We start from the raw sequence: 23,007 nt of genomic DNA on the forward strand, positions 1-23,007 counted from the left end.
AGGCCTGTATGTAATGCACAGCCTGGTGCAGAGGGCACAGTTATTTTCTCCAACAGGTTGTCTTTTTGAGCTAATGGGTACTGAGAAAACAGAGATGAGAGAGAAAAAGAGAGAGAGAGAGAAAAAGAGAGAGAGAGAGAGAGACCCATTTATCTCATACAGACCAATACTGTCAGTGGTAAGGGGCACTGACCTCTGGGGAAGACTCCAGGGTCCATGAAGGTAGCCATGCTGAAGTTGGCCAGCACAAAGAGGAAGACGACGCCATTGTAGAGAGGCACAGCGGGGGAGATCGCCTTGGTCAACCAGGGGCACCTGCAGAGGAGAGAGAGAGAGAGAGAGGACAGCCATTAGGATCCTCCACTCATAGTTCATTCATTATTGACGTACCAAACATGTATGCACACTTGGATGCGCACATACACACACACACACAAACACACAAATATATTGTCAAATACCGATACATACGGATAGAGGCATGTAATCAGCCTTTGAAATTAGGGATGGAGGGAGGGGATGCAAATAGGTGACTGCTGCACGCCCCTCCCCCTCCTTACCCACCCCATCACCTCTACCACACACACCACCTCACAGAGCCTCACCCACACACAGTCAGCAGTGCAAACAAGATTTGCAGCATCTTTAATCCCACGCAAATGGGAAAACAGCAAGCCTTGCAAAAAGGCGGACATGGTGTAAAGCTGGAATTGCTTCTTCGCCTCTCGAGAATCAGAAATAATAGCAATGGCATCATCAGCTATGCATGGGACAGATCAGATCTCCTCTCAGCCTCAGATATGTCAATGAGAGATGATTACACATGAGGACAGGACTATACTGGAGTCCAGAGCTGCGCTATATTACAATGTCTAACATTTCCTGGAATTAGAGAGGAAGTTGCAGACAAATAGACTGGACAGGGAGACAGACAGACAGTTGGCAGAGGTAGTGTGTTGCTGTTGTGGATGGTACACACAACCTAACATGCTACCTCACTACATCAAGTTCCAAGGTTTTCCAGAAATCCTGTTTGAAAGATTGCTCGAATCAGGAGAGAATTAACAGAAAATCTCTGAATCCCCCAACTGGGATTTATGGAAAACCTAGTCCAGGACTAAACATTTTGTGCGTCAAGCTTGACTTTATCCACAGGCTTATTCATCATCACGTACTGGGAAATATGCAGCGATACCTGCAACAATGCTGCTTTCAAGAATACCAATTCAAATGTTTTATCACTGCTCTCCTTTTCAATGGATATGTGGGCTGAAATGTCAAGACATTGTATTGACCCAGGAAAGGTCTCTATGCCTCATCGTTTCTGCAGGGTCTCCCTCTAGAGGCTCACCTGAGCCACAATGCAGAGCCGGTTAACTATAGTCAGCCATAGACAGAAAGTAAGAAAGAAAGACTGCGTTTTCTGTGGGTGTAAATGAGTGAGTGGTGTTAGTGTACACAACATGAATAAATTAAATGTCTCCTGGGGGAGGCAGCGGTTTCGAGGAAGCACCCCTCTTCGATCATGCCCGCTCGATCAGCTTTACTGCTTTACACACACAGTGCACACATACTGTATGTACACACGCGAACACACACCAGACACACACACACACACATGTACACACAGCAACTAATTCCTGGTATCTGTTCATGGCGATGATCCTCTTTCCTTCCTTGCCTCTCCCTCCCCCCTATGCTCTGTTCAATTATTCAGAGTGGAGGCTGTACTGTAGGTAGGAGAACGGGCTGCTGTGCTAGCAGGCCTTGGGGAGTATGGCCACAGTCACGGTGAGCTCCAGCCCCCAGCACCCAGCCTCAGCTCTGGGGGAGTATGGCCACAGTCACGGTGAGCTCCAGCCCCCAGCACCCAGCCTCAGCTCTGGGGGAGGCCCAGTCAGCCAGCAACAGGGACCAGAATTACCACCTGTATCAGTGCCCATATGTAGGTAATCTCTTCCCACAGCTGCCGTGAGTGTGGTAAAGCAAAGCTAGACCATGTGGGGAACACCAAGGAGGGCAGTATAGGGAGAGAGGGAGAGAAAGTCATATAGGAGTACAGTCCAATGGTCGACCCCTGCCCTGCTTTAACCTAATAATAATAATAATAATAATAATACATACAGCCTAGAGCTTTACAGTGGTTTAATGTGTGTGATCCAGCTTGGCCTTTGACATAACCCATTGGCAATGGTGTGTGTATGTGGGTGTGTGTGTCTAAGCACCTGTGTGTGTGAGAGAGTGACCCAGCTCGTCATTTAACCCCCCCCCCCCCCGTAGAGAAACTAACCGTGGCGGTCCGAGTCAAACACTGTCACAGGGTGAGACAGTACAGCTGTGGCCGGCTGGCTAGCTGGCTGGACGACCTATGCAGATGCAACCAAGAGTGAAACAATCCAGAGCTTTGTCTGTCAGTGAACTGTGTGAGGATAGAACACAAACAGCAGCCAGGGATGCAGGGGAAAAGTTAGGTTAGTCAGCCCAACCAATACTAATGATCTCTCCTCTCGCATAACAACACCATACAGTACTTAGCCTACAAACTTCTAACATCATGGGTTCATTTTGGGGGTAACAGAACATAGATTGACTAAGTTCTACCAAATTAGCTTGGGAGACATAGTCTGGGAGATGTTAGTTTAGCTTCAAATAAATGATCAGGGAAAAGCAACACATTTTAGCAGCTGTTCCCCCACCAATAAAATCCCTGGACTACGAATGATGTGTTTTGCCCACAGTGATAAGAACAAGGAGAGAGCCAAACAAAGCACAACCATTTCAGCTGAAAGAGCATTTTAAGAGCCCAGGAGCAGACCACACAATGGGCGGAAAATGGGATTCTGAGACATTTGTTAATTAAGTGGCAACAACGTCAATCACAAGTCTGTTTGACAGTAAACGTAGGCACAATGCTAAAAATAAAGTAACAAATTACACAAGTTGTCAAAAGTTTAAACAAATTTTTCCCTGCTTTGGCGACTAACTGAACCTATTTTACCTTTAACAGGGAGTCCCACTGAGACCAAGGTCTCTTTTGCAAGGGAGCCCTGCATCTTACAATTACACAACAAATTACACATAGGAAATACACCAGAAAGCAATACAAAGAGAATGCAAAAATCCTAAACACACTCATGAAAAACAATCCCATTCCTCAAAGAGGTCTTCAAATCAACACTGAACTGCACGAAAGGCACCAATGCATCCTGTTGTAGGGAACTGTGAAGATTGTTCTGTACGTGGGTTGCAAAGCCCGTCACCCGTGATAAAACTAAGTGCACTATGGTAAACTGCATCCAAGGGCTTTAATGAAGTGGCAGCTGCATTCATGTAGATGATGTTGCCATAGTCTAGTACTGAAAGCAGTGTTGGGGAAGCTACTCTGAAAATAAAGTTTCAAAAGTTACCAATTACATCATACTGGAAGAAGTTAATAAGTTATCATTTTGTAAATTTCAAATGTCAGACAACAAATTGCTAGGTCAGATAACTTTGGGGTCCTATTGTACAGAATGTGTAATTTAACGTATTAAACACAAAAACTATGTTTCAAGTGAGCATTATGCAGGTCTGATGCTCGAAAAAGAATGGAAATGATTTCCTACTTCATCCATATTTTATTTTTGCAAAAAAAGTTGTGTTTAGTTCCAGTAGTTAGATACACCACTACATTGAAAAAAACAAGTGAAAACACTAACTAGATTATAATTTAGTTCAACTATCACCAAGCTACTGCAAAATGTAGTTCAATTATTCGTTGAACTACATGTATTTCACTAATCCCCAACACTGACCGGAAGGAACGTGGACTGAATGACCTGCTTTCTACTATTTAGTGAGCGGCATGACTTATTTCTATAGAAGCCCATTTTTATTCTCAACTTCTTAGTTAACTTTTTAAAAAACAGCTTATCGTCTATCCCAATGCCCAGATCTTTGTAGGCGGGGACATGATTAATGTGGGTACCATCCAAGGCACATATGCGTAAATCACTAGTCATTTACAGTCAACTTAGAGGTTTACTCTAATATGGTTAGATTAACTCTTATAGCATTAAATCATTAGTCAGGCTAGAAGCCCACTGCACACTGCTGGTGCCAAAAGTGTTCTAATGTAATGAGTCTGGCTCTAGAACCTGCTCAGTGGGCACAGACGTAATTTCAACATCTAGTTTGGTTTTTAGGTCATCTGTATATGAAGTGTACAAACAATGCTCAAGGGATGAACACCCCACCACACATACACACACACTCTAGATTCCATCTGCACATACTGGTTTAAATGTGGGAATTCTGACAGCAAGCCATTGCTACATTCAAAGAAAGGCCTGATTCCTAAGAGACCTGCCCATTGTGAGTGTTAATGTACCTCCCAAATCCCCTCTTAAGCCTCACCTTGCTCCAGGAGGGGAACAATGCCCCTATTGAGGTTTACCAAAGGACACAGTGACATCGTCATAAACCTCACCCAGTGTCAGCTTAGGGTTAATATAGATATTCACATTATAGAATCCCCCCTACCTCAGCTCAGGGACATAGATATCACATAATATAACCTCATTTCACTGGCAGACTCCAGTTGATGTTTGTCAGTATCGTTCTTGCCTATTACGATGGAGACTTTACAATTATAAAATCATGTCTACTGCAAACTGCAATGTCACCCAAAGCACAGAACAATCCCTGCTTTGACAGTCAGTTGACTACGCGGTATCTGAAAGAACATGTCCAAACAATCTAACTGAAATCTTTCTAACAGCAATGGAAAACCTGAAAGTGAAAAGTTCTGAGATCTTAGAGTAGTAATTACCATAAGTATTAGAAAAACAACACAAATTCTCATTTATTTCTTCACTTTGTTGGGTGGTGGCGTGATGCCTGATGTGATTGGTTTGTTGTATGGTAGTCTAGCTCTCTAATGTTCTGTTCAGGCACGACGATATAGATCGAATTCTAGCAAGACATCTATCCCCCACATCCCACAACCATTTGACTACGCAAATCTGTGAGTCAGTTAATTTGCCTGCTTTAGATTTGAGCGGAAAGCTGCCGGTTTTAAAGCTGCTCTTATCTGCTGGAGTGGTTCTGGGAGGGGAAATATATAAGCGCAACGTCTGGAAAAACCATCAAAAGGGAACAGCGTGTCAACCTGGAGTGCTTTCTGCATCCTTTCATCTGAAATAGAAACAGAAACAGCGGCAGCCAGGTATGACTTGCTTCCTCATCCCAACCAAACACTGAGGAGGAAACGTTAGACATCTTAACTACATGACTGGCTCTACCGTGACTAGATTTATAAGAAAACTATAATCAAATCACAAAAGAATCCTTTGAAAATGTAAACCTAGTTACATCCCCTGCCCATTGTTAGTGAAGGCATTTGAGGGTGGCACCACTCTTGCGTTGGGCAGAGAGAGAAGCGCTGGTGGGGTTATTGCAGGGCTCCACTCTCCAGTTCACTAATTCATCATTTGCAGAGTATGCTGGTCCATTGAGGACACAGAGATGTCTGTCTGTCTGTCTGTGGGATTTTTGTGGGATTGTCCTCTCATTAATTAAAGTGTTAGTTAGGGTCGTCCCAGTGGGCTGCAGATGGACACCATGTGTTCCTCCAGACTGCCCACTGACCACTTATGTCCTGGGATGGCCAGGCTCAGGCCTCACCACCCTATAATGCCAACCCAGAGGGATAGCCCAGCTCAGGCCTAGTCACCTTACCAACCCACAGGGATAGCCCAGCTAAGGCATAGCCCCCCTACCAACCCACAGGGTTAGTGCCTGCTCTGAAAGTGCCTGTGCCATTCATCAATAACATTGCTATAGACCAGGGTCATGTCCAGTGGGGATAAAACTATTTGAAACTGTGAGGTACGACCTGAGCGTGGGGTTGTTCAATTTCAAGGTCTGCAGCACAGCACTGATTTTCATATTTTAATCTTTCTCCTCTAATCAGGAACAGATTCAGACCTGAGCGATCAGGTGATTGGACTGACTCTCAGGCCAATAAAAAAAAGACCCCTGAATACCCCGGCCACCATAACCTCCTGCAATCTCAATCCCAGCTCTTTCAAATCATCAAATCTCTCTTTTTCATCATCTCCACCGACAGATCTTTTCCCATCCAGAGACAGGGAGAGAGAGTCAGAGACAGAGAGCGAGAGCTTTCGCCTTATTTAAGTAATTTTTTTACTAGTAATCAAACTCTCACTAACTCTCAGTGCTTAGATAACTGAAGTTTGTATTGGCCCTATTCACTGTGGCCCCCTGAGAGCTCCACTCTGCGTCTATAATGGATGCACACTTCTGAGACACACCACTCTGTGCTCACACACTTCATTAGTATTCCCCACCTACACCAGCGGCTTGGCTGTCAATGGAGACAGCATAGATGTTAAAACAGCCTTTAATATAAATGGGTGACAACGGGTCAGACAAGAAGCAATTCTGCTGATGGGGAGGCGAGGAGATGAGGCCAGGAGCGGAGTTTGTTTACTTGTAAGTTAGCTAGACATTTGAAGCTCATTATTATGCTTGAAATGGCTTTCAGATGAATATAAATGAATGGAAACGGAGCCATTTGAGATCCTCTGGCCGATTAAACTTCCACTTCAGCCATGTATACTAATGACGCGAGCGAGAGAAAGAAAGAGAGAAAGGGAGAGATGAAAAGAAAGAGTGAGAGAGGAGTGAGAGCGAGAAAGAGTGAGAGAGATAAAGCGAGAGAGCAAGTGAGAGAGAGAAAGAGAGTGATAAAGAGAGCAAACGAGTGAGAAAGAGAGCCTTGGGTAAAGGCTGCTGTTGCTCTATGACTAAGAAGCTAAAATGAGAAAACCTGTGCTGCTGCCACATAGACCACAATGTATTCCAGTGTAAAATAAAAAGAAATCACATTTACATTGAGACTAAATAAAATGCTTTGCACCGTTGCTTTTTATGCCCTATATTTGAATATTCATAAGCACCTTTTCATCAACTCTAAAGAAAAACTATTAAGGAATAAGAATTAAGAAAATAAAATGTAATACTGTGACTTGAGGATATTCAAACTCAATTGATTCAGTAATGGAATCTTAATAAGCATTAGTGTGGTAAACTGTTATGTGATAACACTAGGGATGGGTATCCCTAGATACAGTGGCTTGCGAAAGTATTCTCCCCCGCTGGCATTTTTCCTATTTGTTGCCTTACAACCTGGAATTAAAATTGATTTTTTTCGGGGGGTTGTATCATTTGATTTACACAACATGCCTACCACTTTGAAGATGCAAAATATTTTTTCTTGTGAAACAAACAAGAAACAAGACAAAAAAAACTGAAAACTTGAGCGTGCATAATTATTCATCCCCCAAAGTCAATACTTTATAAAGCCACCTTTTGCAGCAATACAGCTCTTGGGGTATGTCTCTATAAGCTTGGCACATCTTGCCACTGGGATTTTTGCTCGTTCTTCAAGGCAAAACTGCTTCAGCTCCTTCAAGTTGGATGGGTTCCGCTGGTGTACAGCAATCCTTAAGTCATACCACAGATTCTCAGTTGGATTGAGGTCTGGGCTTTGACTAGGCCATTCCAAGACATTTAAATGTTTCCCCTGAAACCACTCGAGTGTTGCTTTAGCAGTATGCTTAGAGTCATTGCCCTGCTGGAAGGTGAACCTGCGTCCCAGTCTCAAATCTCTGAAAGACAAACAGGTTTCCCTCAAGGATTTCCCTGTATTTAGCGCCATCCATCATTCCTTCAATTCTGACCAGTTTCCCAGTCCCTGCCGATGAAAAACATCCCCACAGCATGATGCTGCCACCACCATGCTTCACTGTGGGGATGGTATTCTCGGGGTGATGAGAGGTGTTGGGTTTGCGTCAGACATAGCGTTTTCCTTAATGGCCAAAAAGCTACATTTTAGTCTCATCTGACCAGAGTACCTTCTTCCATATGTTTGGGGAGTCTCCCATATGACTTTTGGCGAACACCAAATGTGTTTGCTCATTTTTTTCTTTAAGCAATGACATTTTTCTGGCCACTCTTCCGTAAAGCCCAGCTCTGTGGAGTGTACGGCTTAAAGTGGTCCTATGGACAGATATTCCAATCTCCACTGTGGAGCTTTGCAGCTCCTTCAGGGTTATCTTTGGTCTCTTTGTTGCCTCTCTGATTAATGCCCTCCTTGCCTGGTCCTTGAGTTTTGGTGGGTGGCCCTCTCTTGGCAGGTTTGTTGTGGTGCCATATTCTTTCCATTTTTTAATAATGGATTCAATGGTGCTCCGTGGGATGTTCAAAGTTTCGGATATTTTATCATAACCCAACCTTGATCTGTACTTCTCCACAACTTTGTCCCTGACCTGTTTGGAGAGCTCCTTGGTCTTCATGGTGCCCCTTGCTTAGTGGTGCAGACTCTGGGGCCTTTCAGAACAGGTGTATATGTACTGAGATCATGTGACACTTAAATAAAGTCCACCTGTGTGTAATCTAACTAATTATGTGACTTCTGAAGGTAATTGGTTGCACCAGATGTTATTTAGGGGCTTCATAGCAAAGGGTGAATACATATGCACGCACCACTTTTCAGTAAAAAATGTTTTTACATTTAATTTTTTTCATTTCACTTCACCAATTTGGATTGTTTTGTGTATGTCCATTACATGAAATCCAAATAAAAATCAATTTAAATTACAGGTTGTAATGCAACAAAATATGAAAAACACCAAGGGAGATGAATACTTTTGCAAGGCAATGTAACATGCACATGGGGTGTCATTGTTGTCACTTTAGCTTGATGCAGTCTATAGGGAATATGTTTGTCTTTTCCACAGTGGATGAGCTCCTCAACTGTGTGTGTGTGTACCTGCATGTGTGTAGGCCTGCTGGGCATGATGAGCATAATGCTAACACTCAGTGTGTGCTAGGGCCAATGGGTCTCCATGTCTATAAAGACTGAGTCAGTCAGGATGAGTAGGTTGTAAAGCAGTAGCAGTATGGGGAGGATGAGGAGGGTGAAGACAGCACCTTACCTCTGAGCCCCCTACCTACTTCCCTTAATCTTCTCAGCTTCCCCCAGGCAGCCCACAGCCCAATAAGCACCACAAGTGGACTGGGACAGAACCAGCCTAGGAGTTACTCACCCCGCATGCACACACACAGACAGACACTAAGCTAAGGACTCGGGGACTAAACACTGGGACTAAATACTGGAACTAAACACCTCCCTCTGCAACTGGATCCTGGACTTCCTGACGGGCCGCCCCCAGGTGGTAAGAGTAGGCAACAACACGTCTGCCACGCTGATCCTTAACACTGGGGCCCCTCAGGGGTGTCATTAACATCAGGCCCCCATTAACATCGACGGGGCTGTAGTGGAGCGGGTCGAGAGTTTCAAGTTCCTTGGTGTCCACATCACCAACGAATTATCATGGTCCAAACACACCAAGACAGTTGTGAAGAGGGCACGACAAAACCTTTTCCCCCTCAGGAGACTGAAAAGATTTGGCATGGGTCCCCAGATCCTCAAAAGGTTCTACAGCTGCATCATTGTGAGCATTCTGACGGGTTGCATCACCGCCTGGTATGGCAACTGCTCGGCATCTGACCGTAAGGCGCTACAGAGGGTAGTGCGAACGGCCCAGTACATCACTGGGGCCAAGCTTCCTGCCATCCAGGACCTATATAATAGGCGATGTCAGAGAAAAGCCCATAAGACTCCAGTCACCCAAGTTATAGACTATTTTCTCTGCTAACGCACGGCAAGCAGTACCGGAGCACCAAGTCTAAGACCAAAAGGCTCCTCAACAACTTCTACCCCCAAGCCATAAGACTGCTGAACAATTCATAAATTTGCCACCGGACAATTTACATTGACCCCCCCCCTCCCTTTTTTACACTGCTGCTACTCGCTGGTTGTTTGTTACCTATGCATAGTCACTTCGCCCCCACCTACATGTACAGATTACCTGAACTAGCCTGTACCCCTGCACACTGACTCGGTACCGGTGCCCCCTGTATATAGCCTCGTTATTGTTATTCTTATTGTGTTACTTTTATTATTGCTTTTTATTTTAGCCTACTTGGTAAATATTTTCTTCTTCTTGAACTGCACTGTTGGTTAAGGGCTTGTAAGTAAGCATTTCACGCATGTGACAAATAACGTTTGATTTGATTTTGACACACACGTACACACACACACCTTTCATGTAGAGAGACATTCCACTGATCCTCTGTAAGATGCCTGTTTCCTTGATGAAATGAAATACACATCCACCTGTATGTAATAAACATGACAATCAATGCCCCTTCTCTTGATGAAAACCATATTCCATTGCCCTGAAGCTAACACACATGACCATGTTAGACTGCATCTGGTCTAATCTACCTTAGAGGGAATGACCAATGAGGGCATCTGTGGCATGTCCTGTATTTGACCATGACCACAGGGTGTGTCCCAAATGGCACCCCATGGGTCCTGGTCAAATGTAGTGCACGATATTGGGAAAAGGGTGCATGGGTCCTGGTCAAAAGTAGTGCACTATGTAGGGAATAGGGTGCATGGGCCCCAGTCAAAAGTAGTGCACTATCTAGGGAATAGGGTGCCAGTTGGGACGAACACAAAGAAAACCAGAGGTCAATTGGAATAAAGTGAGAGCTTAAGCAGAAGTCACTGTGGCTTAGCTCTGGCTGGTAAATATGTGGAAATATTTAGACCACAGTAGCAAGGTCAAATAGTCTCACTGCCCTCCCTGCCACAAGTGTGCTGTAACACCATCTGGGCAGAATGCACCATGGGGGATTCTGCAAATATAGAGACCACCAATTTGGTCCTCTCTCTCTCTCAATTTGCCTGGCTGACAAATAGGGCGTGAGCCATGCCTGCTGTACATATTTGCGTGGCAGAAGTTGGCTTACCTAGCTTCACATTCCTCACCACTCTTATTCTAAACCCAGACTGCAGGCAGTTGTTGGGCCTGCTGCATGTATGGGCCACTGTCAGACCCCTCAGAGTTATATCTGACTAAACCAATGTCCCGATTCCATCAATCTTATCTCTTCACGTTACTCCGAGGCCATCATTTAAATAAAAAAAGTGGAACAAATGAAAACGAATGGCAGAATTCAAGTTGAACCTGTCCTAAGGCTGCCATGTGTACTGGGTTTTTTCCACGTCAAGTTCTCTTATCTAGTCGGCCGGTGTTCAACAAAGTTCAAAAATAGTTAAAATATAATTTTCTGCTGCTTCCCTGCTCCTACTACTGGGTTGGAGGACTCAGCAGTGTCCTGCTACTGGGTTGGAGTACTCAGCAGTGTCCTGCTACTGGGTTGGAGGACTCAGCAGTGTCCTGCTACTGGGTTGGAGGACTCAGCAGTGTCCTGCTACTGGGTTGGAGGACTCAGCAATATGCTGTGCTCTACAATGCTGAGTTCTCCAACCCAGTAGCAGGGAAGCAACAAGAAATTATATTTCAGTGAAAGTGAAACGATTGACTTCTACTCTGTGATGCTGTGACCTTTGGCCCAATGCACCGGCCCCCCTCCTCCCGCCACTCTTATCCCTCCAACTCCCCGCCTCCTCTGACACAATCATGACTGTTATGGATTTTATCTCCCAGTGACATCTGCAAGCCTTTCCGTGCAAGCGAACAAGGTCAGACCAATTCTCCAGTCACATCCTGCAGGAAGCTGAGACTGAGCAGGACAGGACTGCCCCTGCAGTATACACTCTCCAATCTCTCATGCTGGCCGCTAGCAGTCTGTAGCATACTTAAATACTGTGTTTATGTAGTACAACTGTAGAACAGAGGAGATCAGAATGAACTGTCTCTCTATGATAGGGATGGCATGAGGGAGATGTTAATCAGTGTCTTTCATGCACAAACAAACCACAGTCATGATGAAATCAAATCAAAGTTTATTGGTCGAGTACACAGATTTTAATCGCACCTGCAGCGAAATGCTTGTGTTTCTAGCTCCAACAGTGCAGCAATACCTAGGAATATCAATCAAAACACACATAATCTAAAAAGTAAAAAGAAAGAAATAAAGAAATCTCAGAACGAGCAATATATATACATTACATGACAAAAAGTATGTGGACACCTGTCGAACATCTCATTCAAAATCATGGGCATTAATGTGGATTTGGTCGCCCCTTCGATGCTAAAACAGCCTCCACTCTTCTGGGAAGGCTTTCCACTAGATGTTGGAACATCAATTAAAAGGGTTTTCTAATGATCAATTAGCCTTTTAAAATTATAAACTTGGATTAGCTAACACAACGTGCCATTGGAACACAGGAGTGATGGTTGCTGATAATGGGCCTCTGTACGCCTATGTAGATATTCCATAGAAAAATCTGCCGATTCCAGCTACAATAGTCATTTACAACATTAACAATGTCTACACTGCATTTCTGATCAATTTGATGTTATTTTAAATGGACAAACAATTTGCTTTTCTTTCAAAAACAAGGACATTTCTAAGTGACCTCAAACTTTTGAACGGTAGTGTACGCTGCTGCTACTGTTTATTATCTGTCACTTTATTCCTAGTTATATGTACATATCTACCTAAATTACCTCGTACCCCTGCACATCCACTCAGTGCTGGTACCCCTTGTACATAGCAAAGTTATCGTTACTCATTGTGTACTTATTAATACGCGTTTTACTTTTCTATTACTTCTCTATTTTCTTTCTCTCTGCATTGTTGGAAAGGGCCTTCAATGGAAGTCTACACCTGTTGATTACAAACAATGTGACGAATAACACTTTATTTGATTTGATGAACTGTTCATCAATCATGGCCTGCTAGCAGGAGCAGCAGCAGACTAAAGAAAACACAGGGTGGGGGTTGACACTGTCAGACAGACGAGTGAAAAGTCTACTCTAACGGTAAAAATCACTGACGTTCACTCTTCATCTCTCTCATTTCTCAAAACAGACCGACTTAATCACTCACTCAGAAAAGAGCTCTACTCAGAGAAAGCAGAACCCTGGTCTGCAGATGATATGAGGTAACCGATGGCTGATTCTTTGGCTAGATGAAGGAGAGAACGTTGCGATGAAGGGCCAAGCTTAAGGACACAGGAGCCAGCTCAATGCAATGTAGCTGCAGAGTGAGAGAGAGAGGAATGGAGGAATACACATCCACATTGAGTAACACCTTAAGCCCAGCCAAGCCAAGTGCTCAGTACTGGTTAATATAGGCCCACTCTACAGGATGTATATATTTTTTAAATGAGGCGATTTATCTTTATTAGATCTTCGTTAGATCTTTATTCCTTTCTAGTGGATTTATCATGGTTTGATATAACAGCGAGGATTACCATATTTCAAAAGATGTTTAATGGGAGATGCAGAGTTAGCCCTGGAATATGGAATGCAGCCTATAGTATAGATTGACGTGTTTAACCATATGCAGCTAGTAACACCATCATTTCCAGACCTCGCTCTAAACCCCCACCCTGTGCCTAGTAAAATAAAGGTTAAATAAAAGAAAAATGAAAAAACGTGGAAAACAGATTTAATTCACTCTCAAGGATACAACACTGTGTTAAACCACTGATATCCTCATCGCTCGACCACACTCCCACAATGAAACACTAGATGATGTTCTGACGGTCTCTGGCAGGCCCGCTACAGCCCTGTAGCGCTGGCCCCATAACCAAACCAAGCCCCTGTCCCCCGTCCACATGCCTGGGTTGGGCTGGAGGGAGCCTGGGTGTGGGCGAGAGATAAAAGAGCCTCTTCCTCCATCCACGGTGGTGTTTTTGTCTTACAGTAACATTATACTATGCTATTATATTCAGTGATGTTATGTAGAATACCATCATTATGTGACCTTGCAGACATCGATTCAGTTTTGATCGAACTTTATTAAAACGTGCACCACTATCCTGAGTAGCCTGTTCTCTACTTGTGGAGAATGCGCAGATCGTGATACGCACAGTCGCAGAAGCTTCACTCAGAATAAGGCGGAAACAGTCACTCTGAAGGAAGAAATGACTGCTAGAACCTCCCCCCACCAACCCCAGGCCATTCCGTGTTGGCTCTTCATCCATCATGAGTCCTAAGCTAAGGCAGGTGCATTTCCTAACCCTCCCGTAGAGAGACAGACAGTCTCTCTCTCTCTCTCAAGACACATGCACATCCAGCCCTGGGGAGGATCACACATGCACACAGCGAGAAGGATGGGAGGTATCAAAAGAGATTGGGGATAGAGAGCTCTCTGATCATTTTCCTCCACTCCCGTTCCTCTCCACACATATACAGACCTTATTTGCTGAATACGTGTTACATGCCATTGAAGTAAGGGCCACATTGGGGAACAAAGCAGTCCTTTGACAGAGCGAGCTGCAACAAGACACATCAATGACTCCATTTAGCAATTAAGCCTGGCAGTGTTGGTATGGGAGAGCTCCCAAGAATGCAATGTTCCCTGTTTCCTCAATGGAAATGCAGAGGATAGGAGAAGGGGTTTGTTTGGTGGGAAACAAAAGGGGTGTGTCAATAAACAGAGCTGGCACAGGCTATTCGCTCTCTATAGTCCAGAACCACACTCAGTTACACTGAGAAATGAAACGACAACACAGATATGACTGTGCATATTCATAGCGAAAGGAACTTTTCTTTTTATCAAGGGAGCCCAATTGAAACCAGGGTCTCATTTTCAATGGTGCCCTGAGACCATAAAGTAAAATATAAACACAAAACCTAGATACAATAACAAGTAAATGACATTAGAACATCACTAGCATCACAGTCTTCATAAACACGTTTGATAGTGAAGTGCTTCAATATGTTAAGTACTGAGTTGCACGTATTGAGTGCATCACTCCACAGCTGTCAGAGAGATGGAGGGTGGTGCCCATTGAAAAGTTGCTTAGTCTGATCTGAACCCTTTGCCCATCCAGGGGACTAACAGGACAGAGCTGGATGGGTGGATGGATGGAGTTGACACTCATCTCTCCTGCCTGGCCTGGGTCAAGTTCCTGACCAAGCCCCTAAAAAAGAGCCTATCCACTATAGCTCTGTTCATAGGGCATATATCTGCAAGGCCACATATACAGTAGCAGTCAAAAGTGTGCAAAGCTGTCATCAGGGCGCAAAGGGTGGCTACTTTGAAGAATCTAAAATGTTTCATATATTTTGATTTGTTTAACACTTTTTTAGTTACTCCATGATTCCGTGTGTTATTTCATAGTTTTGATGTATTCACTATTACTCTACAATGTAGAAAATAGTCAAAATAAAGAAAAACCCTTGAATCAGGAGGTGTGTCCAAACTTTTGACTGGTACTGTATAAACCTGCAGAGGAATGGATTGCACAGAGGAGCCTAAATACATGGCGGTGGTGGTGGCAAGAGGAGAAGACATGATACGGCGTTAGCAGTCTGTCCCTACCTCTACTCATTGGCTCTAACCCTTTAAGGTTTGCAGATCTGAACATTCTGGAAAGGTAAAAGCAGGGTAATTGTGGATCTTCTACCATATTGCTTCCAATTTACAGACTGCAAACAGTGAAGGGTTAGGGCCAAGGGGAAGTGGTAGGGAGGGAATTGGGAATTACTGGCTGTTTAGTATGGGGGTCGGAGAATGGACTGGCCATGCTTGCCTCTAAAAGCCTGGTTCCTAATTAAAAGGATTATTGTGGATGCCTCTAGATGAAAGACCTGCTTGGGTCTGATAAACACTTGGGTTTTACCATCTGGCCTGCAATTGCCTGCGAGGGGACTTTATTATTCCTCAGACAGGCCAGAGAATAGTGACTCCTAAGGAAATTGTGGAGCAATATGTAGCTAAGGGCCAAGGCTGAGATGCTTAGGGGCCCACCACCACTCTCCAATTCACAATGGCACCCTTTTCCCTATGTAAGGCTCTGGTCAAAACTAGTGCACTGTATAGGGAATAGAGTGCCATTTAGGATGCACCCCAGGAGCTCTGAGGGGAAAGCCCAGCTGTGCTGCAGGATAAACAGTGATGTCACTTAACAGCAAATTCAATCAAAGGGCCACTACTCCGCTCAACCAAGCTTTTTACTACAACACAATCTATGCCTTTAGGAACCAGATCCCTTTATTAAACCGTTGAGTGATGCTTGGGCATGAATACTGCTGAATGTCTGAATGTAATTCAAATGAATGCGCTTGAGTATGTGACAGTGCATCAGAATGAAGACTGATGATCTTCATCACGATGGCTGTGTGCTTCTCCTTAGAGTCAAGTTCTCTGTCATATTCACATGAGAGGAGAATGCATAAATTAATGAATAGACAAGTCAGGAATATGGCAAATGCACAGTTTCATTCCATTGCCCAGCAGTACACTACCGTTCAAAAGTTTGGGCTATCTTAGAAACGTCCTGGCAGCTTCATTAAATAGTACTCGCAAAACACCAGTCTCAACGTCAACAGTGAAGAGGCGACTCCGGGATGCTGGCCTTCTAGGCAGAGTTGTAAAGAAAAAGACATCTCAGACTGGCCAATAAAAAGAAAAGATTAAAATGGGCAAAAGAACACAGACACTGGACAGAGGAACTCTGCCTAGAAGGCCAGCATTCTGGAGATCTTCAGTTTCTTAGCAATGTCTCGCATGGAATAGCCTTCATTTCTCAGAACAAGAATAGACTGACAAGTTTCAGAAGAAAGTTTTGTTTCTGGCCATTTTGACCCTTTAATCGAACCCACAAATGCTGATGCTCCAGATAGTCAACTAGTCTAAAGAAGGCAATTTTATTGCTTCTTTAATCAGTACAACAGTTTTCATCTGTGCTAACATAATTGCAAAAGGGTTTTCTAATGATCAATTAGCCTTTTAAAATTATAAACTTGGATTAGCTAACACAACGTGCCATTGGAACACAGGATGATGGTTGCTGATAATGGGCCTCTGTACGCCTATGTAGATATTCCATAAAAAAATAAATCAGCCGTTTCCAGCTACAATAGTTATTTACAACATTAACAATGCCTACACTGTATTTCAGATCAATTTGATGTGATTTTAATGGCTCAAAAATATGCTTTTCTTTCAAAAACAAGGACATTTCTAAGTGACCCCAAACTTTTGAACGGTAGTGTATGTGGACACCTGCTCGTCGAACATCTCATTCCAAAATCATGGGCATTAATATGGAGTTGGTCCGCGCTTTGCTGCTATAACAGCCTCCACTCTTCTGGGAGGGCTTTCCACTATATGTTGGAACATTGCTGTGGGGACTTGCTTCCATTCAGCCACAAGAGCATTAGTGAGGCCATTATTCCTCCTCCACCAAACTTTACAGTTTGCACTATGCATTCGGGCAGGTAGCGTTCTCCTGGCATCTGCCAAAACCAGATTCTTCCCTCGGACTGCCAGATGGTGAAACGTGATTCATCACTCCATGGCGGCGAGCTTTACACCAATCCAGCCGACGCTTGGCATCGCGCATAGAGATCTTAGGCTTGTGTACGGCCGCTCAGCCATGGAAAGCCATTTCATGAAGCTCCCGAAGAACAGTTCTTGTGCTGACGTTGCTTCCAGAGGCAGTTTGTTTACAACTAAGGACAGATGATTTTTACGCGCTACGCGCTTCAGCACTTGGCGGTCCCGTTCTGTGAGCTTGTGTGGCCTACCACTTCGTGGATGAGCTTTTGTTGCTCCTAGACTTTTCCACTTCACAATAACAGCACATACATTTGACCAGGTGGGGGAGGTATTATTGAAAAATGTATTAGTCCATTATCTTTCCTACATACTTTCTATTTGGTTTTAGTCGTTTTAGTTTACACTGAAAACTTTATATCCCAACATGTGATTAACAAAAAATAAATACAGTACCAGTCAAAAGCTTGGACACACCTACTCATTCAAGGGTTTACCTTTATTTTTTACTATTATCTACATCGTAGAATAATACTGAAGACATCAAAACTATGAAATAACACATATTGAATCATGTGGTAAGCAAAATATATTTTTTATATTTCAGATTCTTATAAGTAGCCACCCTTTGCCTTGATGACAGCGTTGCACACTCATAGCATTCTCTCAACCAACTTCAATAGGTAGCATTTAAATTAACAGGTCTGCCTTGTTAAAAGTTTAATAGTGGAATTTCTTTCCTTCTTAATGCGTTAATGCGTTTGAGCCAATCAGTTGTGTTGTGACAAGGTAGGGTTGGTATACAGAAGATAGCTCTATTTGGTAAAAGACCAAGTCCATATTATGGCAAGAACAGCTCAAATAAGCAAAGAGAAACAACAAGTTCATCATTACTTTAAGACATGAAGGTCAGTCAATCCGGAAAATGTCAATAACTTTTAAAGTTTCTTTAAGTGCAGTCACAACTTTGATGAGCCCGATGCGAAGGATATACTGCTTCCTCGGGAACAGGCCCCGATCCCCGTGATCTATGTGAAGAGGATGCGGAGAAAGAGAGGCCGAAGGGCGGGCTGCCTTCTGAGAATTTGTAGGCGATCGAATAAACCCCCACTTCCCTCCATTCTGCTAGCAAACGTGCAATCCTTGTAGAATAAAATCGACGAGTTACGCAGAAGATTAAACTACCACCGGGACATTAAAAACTGTAACATCTTATGCTTCATGGAGTCGTGGCTGAATGACGACAATATCAACATACAGCTGGCTGGTTATACGATATACCGGCAGGATAGAACAGCGGTGTCTGGTAAGACAAGGGGCGGTGGACTATGTATTTTTGTAAATAACAGCTGGTGCATGATATCTAAGCAAGTCTCGAGCTATTGCTCGCCTGAGGTAGAGTATCTCATGATAAGCTGTAGACCACACTACCTACCAAGAGAGTTTTCATATGTATTCTTCGTAGCTGTTTACATACCACCACAGTCAGAGGCTGGCACTAACACAGCATTGAATGAGCTGTATTCCGTCATAAGCAAACAAGAAAACGCTCACCCAGAAAAAGATCTCTGGACCACCTATACTCCACACACAGAGATGCATACAAAGCTCTCCTTCGCATTCCATTTGACAAATCTGACTATAATTCTATCCTCCTGATTCCTGCTTACAAGCAGAAATCAAGGCAGGAAGCACCAGTGACTAGAGCAATAAAAAAGTGGTCAGATGAAGCACATTCTAAGCTACAGGACTGTTTTGCTAGCACAGACTGGAACATGTTCCGGGATTCCTCTGATGGCATTGAGGAGTACACCACATCAGTCATTGGCTTCAAAAATGTGCATCGATGACGTCGTCCCCACAGAGACTGTACGTACATACCCCAACCAGAAGCCATGGATTACAGGGAGCATCCGCACTGAGCTAAAGGCTAGAGCTGCCGCATTCAAGGAGCGGAACTCTAATCCGGAAGCTTATAAGAAATCCCGCTATGCCCTCCAATGAACCATCAAACAGGCAAAGCGTCAATACAGGACTAAGATCGAATCGTACTACACTGGCTCTGACGCTCGTCGGATGTGGCAGGGCTTGCAAACCATTACAGACTACAAAGGGAAGCACAGCCGAGAACTGCTCAGTGACACGAGCCTACCAGACGAGCTAAACTACTTCTACGCACGCTTCGAGGCAAATAACACTGAAACATGCATGAGAGCACCAGCTGTTCCGGAAGACTGTGCGATCAATCTCTCCGCAGCCGATTTGAGTAAGACCTTTAAAAAGGTCAACATTCACAAGGACGCAGGGCCAGACGGATTACCAGGACGTGTACTGCGAGCATGCGATGACCAACTGGCAAGTGTCTTAACTGACATTTTCAACCTCTCCCTGTCCAAGTCTGAAATACCAACATGTTTTAAGCAGAACACCAAAGGGCCTGTGCCCAAGAACACTAAGGTAACCTGACTAAATGACTACCGACCCGTAGCACCCATGTCTGTAGCCATGAAGAGCTTTGAAAGGATGGTCATGGCTCACATCAACACCATCATCCCAAAAACCCTAGACCCACTCCAATTTGCATACCGCCCCAACAGATCCACAGATGATGCAATCTCTATTGCACTCCACACTGCCCTTCCCACCTGGACAAAAGGAACACCTATGTGAGAATTATATTCATTGACTACAGCTCAGCGTTCAACACCATAGTGCCCTCAAAGCTCATCAATAAGCTAAGGATCCTGGGACTAAACACCTCCCTCTGCAACTGGATCCTGGACTTCCTGACGGGCCGCCCCCAGGTGGTAAGGGTAGGTAACAACACATCTGCCATACTGATCCTCAACATGGGGTCCCTCAGGGGTGCGTGCTCAGTCCCCTCCTGTACTCCCAGTTCACTCATGACTGCACAGCCAAGCACGACTGCAACACCATCATTAAATTTGCCGATGACACAACAGTGGTAGGCCTGATCACCAACAATGACTATAGCCTATACAGTGGGGGGGGAAAGTATTTGATCCCCTGCTGCTTTTGTACGTTTGCCCACTGACAAAGAAAGGATCAGTCTATAATTTTAATGGTAGGTTTAGTGAGAGACAGAATAACAACAAAAAAATCCAGAAAAACACACAAAAATGTTATAAAATTATTTGCATTTTAATGAGGGAAATAAGTATTTGACCCCCTCTCAATCAGAAAGATTTCTGGCTCCCAGGTGTCTTTTATACAGGTAACGAGTTGAGATTAGGAGCACACTCTTAAAGCGAGTGCTCCTAACCGCAGCTTGTTACCTGTAAAAAAGACACCTGTCCACAGAAGCAATCAATCAGATTCCAAACTCTCCACCATGGCCAAGACTAAAGAGCTCTCCAAGGATGTCAGGGACAAGATTGTAGACCTACACAAGGCTGGAATGGGCTACAAGACCATCGCCAAGCAGCTTGGTGAGAAGGTGACAACAGTTGGTGCGATTATTCGCAAATGGAAGAAACACAAAGAACTGTCAATATCCCTCGGCCTGGGGCCCAATGCAAGATCTCACCTCGTGGAGTTGCAATGATCATGAGAACGGTGAGGAATCAGCCCAGAACTACACGAGAGGATCTTGTCAATGATCTCAAGGCAGCTGGGACCATAGTCACCAAGAAAACAATTGGTAGCACAGTACGCCGTGAATGACTGAAATCCTGCAGCAGCCGCAAGGTCCCCCTGCTCAAGAATACATATACAGGCCCGTCTGAAGTCTGCCAATGAACATCTGAATGACTCAGAGGACAACTGGTGAAAGTGTTGTGGTCAGATGAGACCAAAATGGAGCTCTTAGACATCAACTCAACTCGCCGTGTTTGGAGGAGGAGGAATGCTGCCTATGACCCCAAGAACACCATCTCCACCGTCAAACATGGAGGTGGAAACATTATGCTTTGGGGGTGTTTTTCTGCTAAGGGGACAGGACAACTTCACCGCATCAAAGGGACGATGGACCGGGCCATGTACCGTCAAATCTTGGGTGAAATCCTCCTTCCCTCAGCCAGGGCATTGAAAATGGGTCGTGGAGGGGTATTCCAGCATGACAATGACCCAAAACACACGGCCAAGGCAACAAAGGAGTGACTCAAGAAGAAGCACATTAAGGTCCTGGAGTGGCCTAGCCAGTCTCCAGACCTTAATCCCATAAAACATTTGTGGAGGGAGCTGAAGGTTCGAGTTGCCAAACGTCAGCCTTCGAAACCTTAATGACTTTGAGAAGATCTGCAAAGAGGAGTGGGACAAAATCCCTCCTGAGATGTGTGCAAACCTGGTGGCCAACTACAAGAAACGTCTGACCTCTGTGATTGCCAACAAGAGTTTTGCCACCAAGTACTAAGTCATGTTTTGCAGAGGGGTCAAATACTTATTTCCCTCATTAAAATGCAAATAATTTCACTTATAAATCACTGTGTCACAATTCCAGTGGGTCAGAAGTTAAGCTAAGTTGACTGTGCCTTTAAACAGCTTGGAAAATACAGAAAATTATGTCATTGCTTTAGAAGCTTCTGATAGGCTAATTGACATCATGAGTCAATTGGAGGTGTACCTGTGGATGTATTTCAAGGCCTACCTTCAAACTCAGTGCCTCTTTGCTTGACATCATGAGAAAATCAAAAGAAATCAGCCAAGACCTCAGAAAACAAATTGTAGACCCCCACAAGTCTGGTTCATCCTTGGGACCAATTTCTAAATGCCTGAATGTACCACGTTCATCTGTACAAGCAATAGTATGCAAGTATAAACGCCATGGGACCACGCAGCCGTCATACCGCTCAGGAAGGAGACGCGTTCTGTCTCCAGGAGATGAAAGTACTTTGGTGCGAAGAGTGCAAATCCATCCCAGAATAACAGCAAAGGACCTTGTGAAGATGCTGGAGGAAACAGGTTCAAAAGTATCAATATTCACAGTAAAACGAGTCCTATATCAACATAACCTGAAAGGCCGCTCAGCAAGGAAGAAGCCACTGCTCCAAACCGCCGTAAAAAAAGCCAGACTATGGTTTGCAACTGCACATGGGGACAAAGACCGTACTTTTTGGAGAAATGTCCTCTGGTCTGATGAAAGAAAAATAGAAAAACTGTTTTGGCCATAATGACCATCGTTATGTTTGGAGGAAAAAGGGGGATGCTTGCAAGCCGAAGAACACCATCCCAACCGTGAAGCACGGGGGTGGCAGCATCATGTTGTGGGGGTGCTTTGCTGCAGGAAGGACTGGTGCACTTCACAAAATAGATGGCATCACAAGGAAGGACAATTATGTGGATATATTGAAGCAACATCTCAAGACATCAGTCAGGAAGTTAAAGCTTCGTTGCAAATGGGTCTTCCAAATGGACAATGACCCCAAGCACACTTCCAAAGTTGTGGCAAAATGGCTTAAGGACAACAAAGTCAAGGCATTGGAGTGGCCATCACAAAGCCCTGACCTCAATCCCACAGAAAATTTGTAGACAGAACTGAAAAAGCGTGTGCGAGCAAGGAGTCCTACAAACCTGACTCAGTTACACCAGCTCTGTCAGGAGGAATGGGCCAAAATTCACCCAACTTATTGTGGGAAGCTTGTGGAAGGCTACCCGAAATGTTTGACCCAAGTTAAACAATTTAAAGGCAATGCTACCAAATACTAATTG

The 23,007-nt window shown here is 44.2% G+C and overlaps 1 protein-coding gene across 1 annotated transcript in view; it reads right to left on the reverse strand.

The window, feature by feature from the left end:
- zdhhc8b (zDHHC palmitoyltransferase 8b) overlaps positions 1–23,007 on the reverse strand; it is an 84,892-nt gene that overhangs the window by 13,317 nt on the left and 48,568 nt on the right. The window contains exon 2 of the mRNA XM_029716664.1: positions 194–315. Within this exon, the coding sequence (XP_029572524.1) occupies positions 194–315 (122 nt within the window). The remainder of the gene's footprint in view (positions 1–193; positions 316–23,007) is intronic.

Source organism: Salmo trutta, chromosome 27 (assembly GCF_901001165.1).
Source record: "Salmo trutta chromosome 27, fSalTru1.1, whole genome shotgun sequence".
Taxonomy (NCBI): Eukaryota; Metazoa; Chordata; class Actinopteri; order Salmoniformes; family Salmonidae; genus Salmo; species Salmo trutta.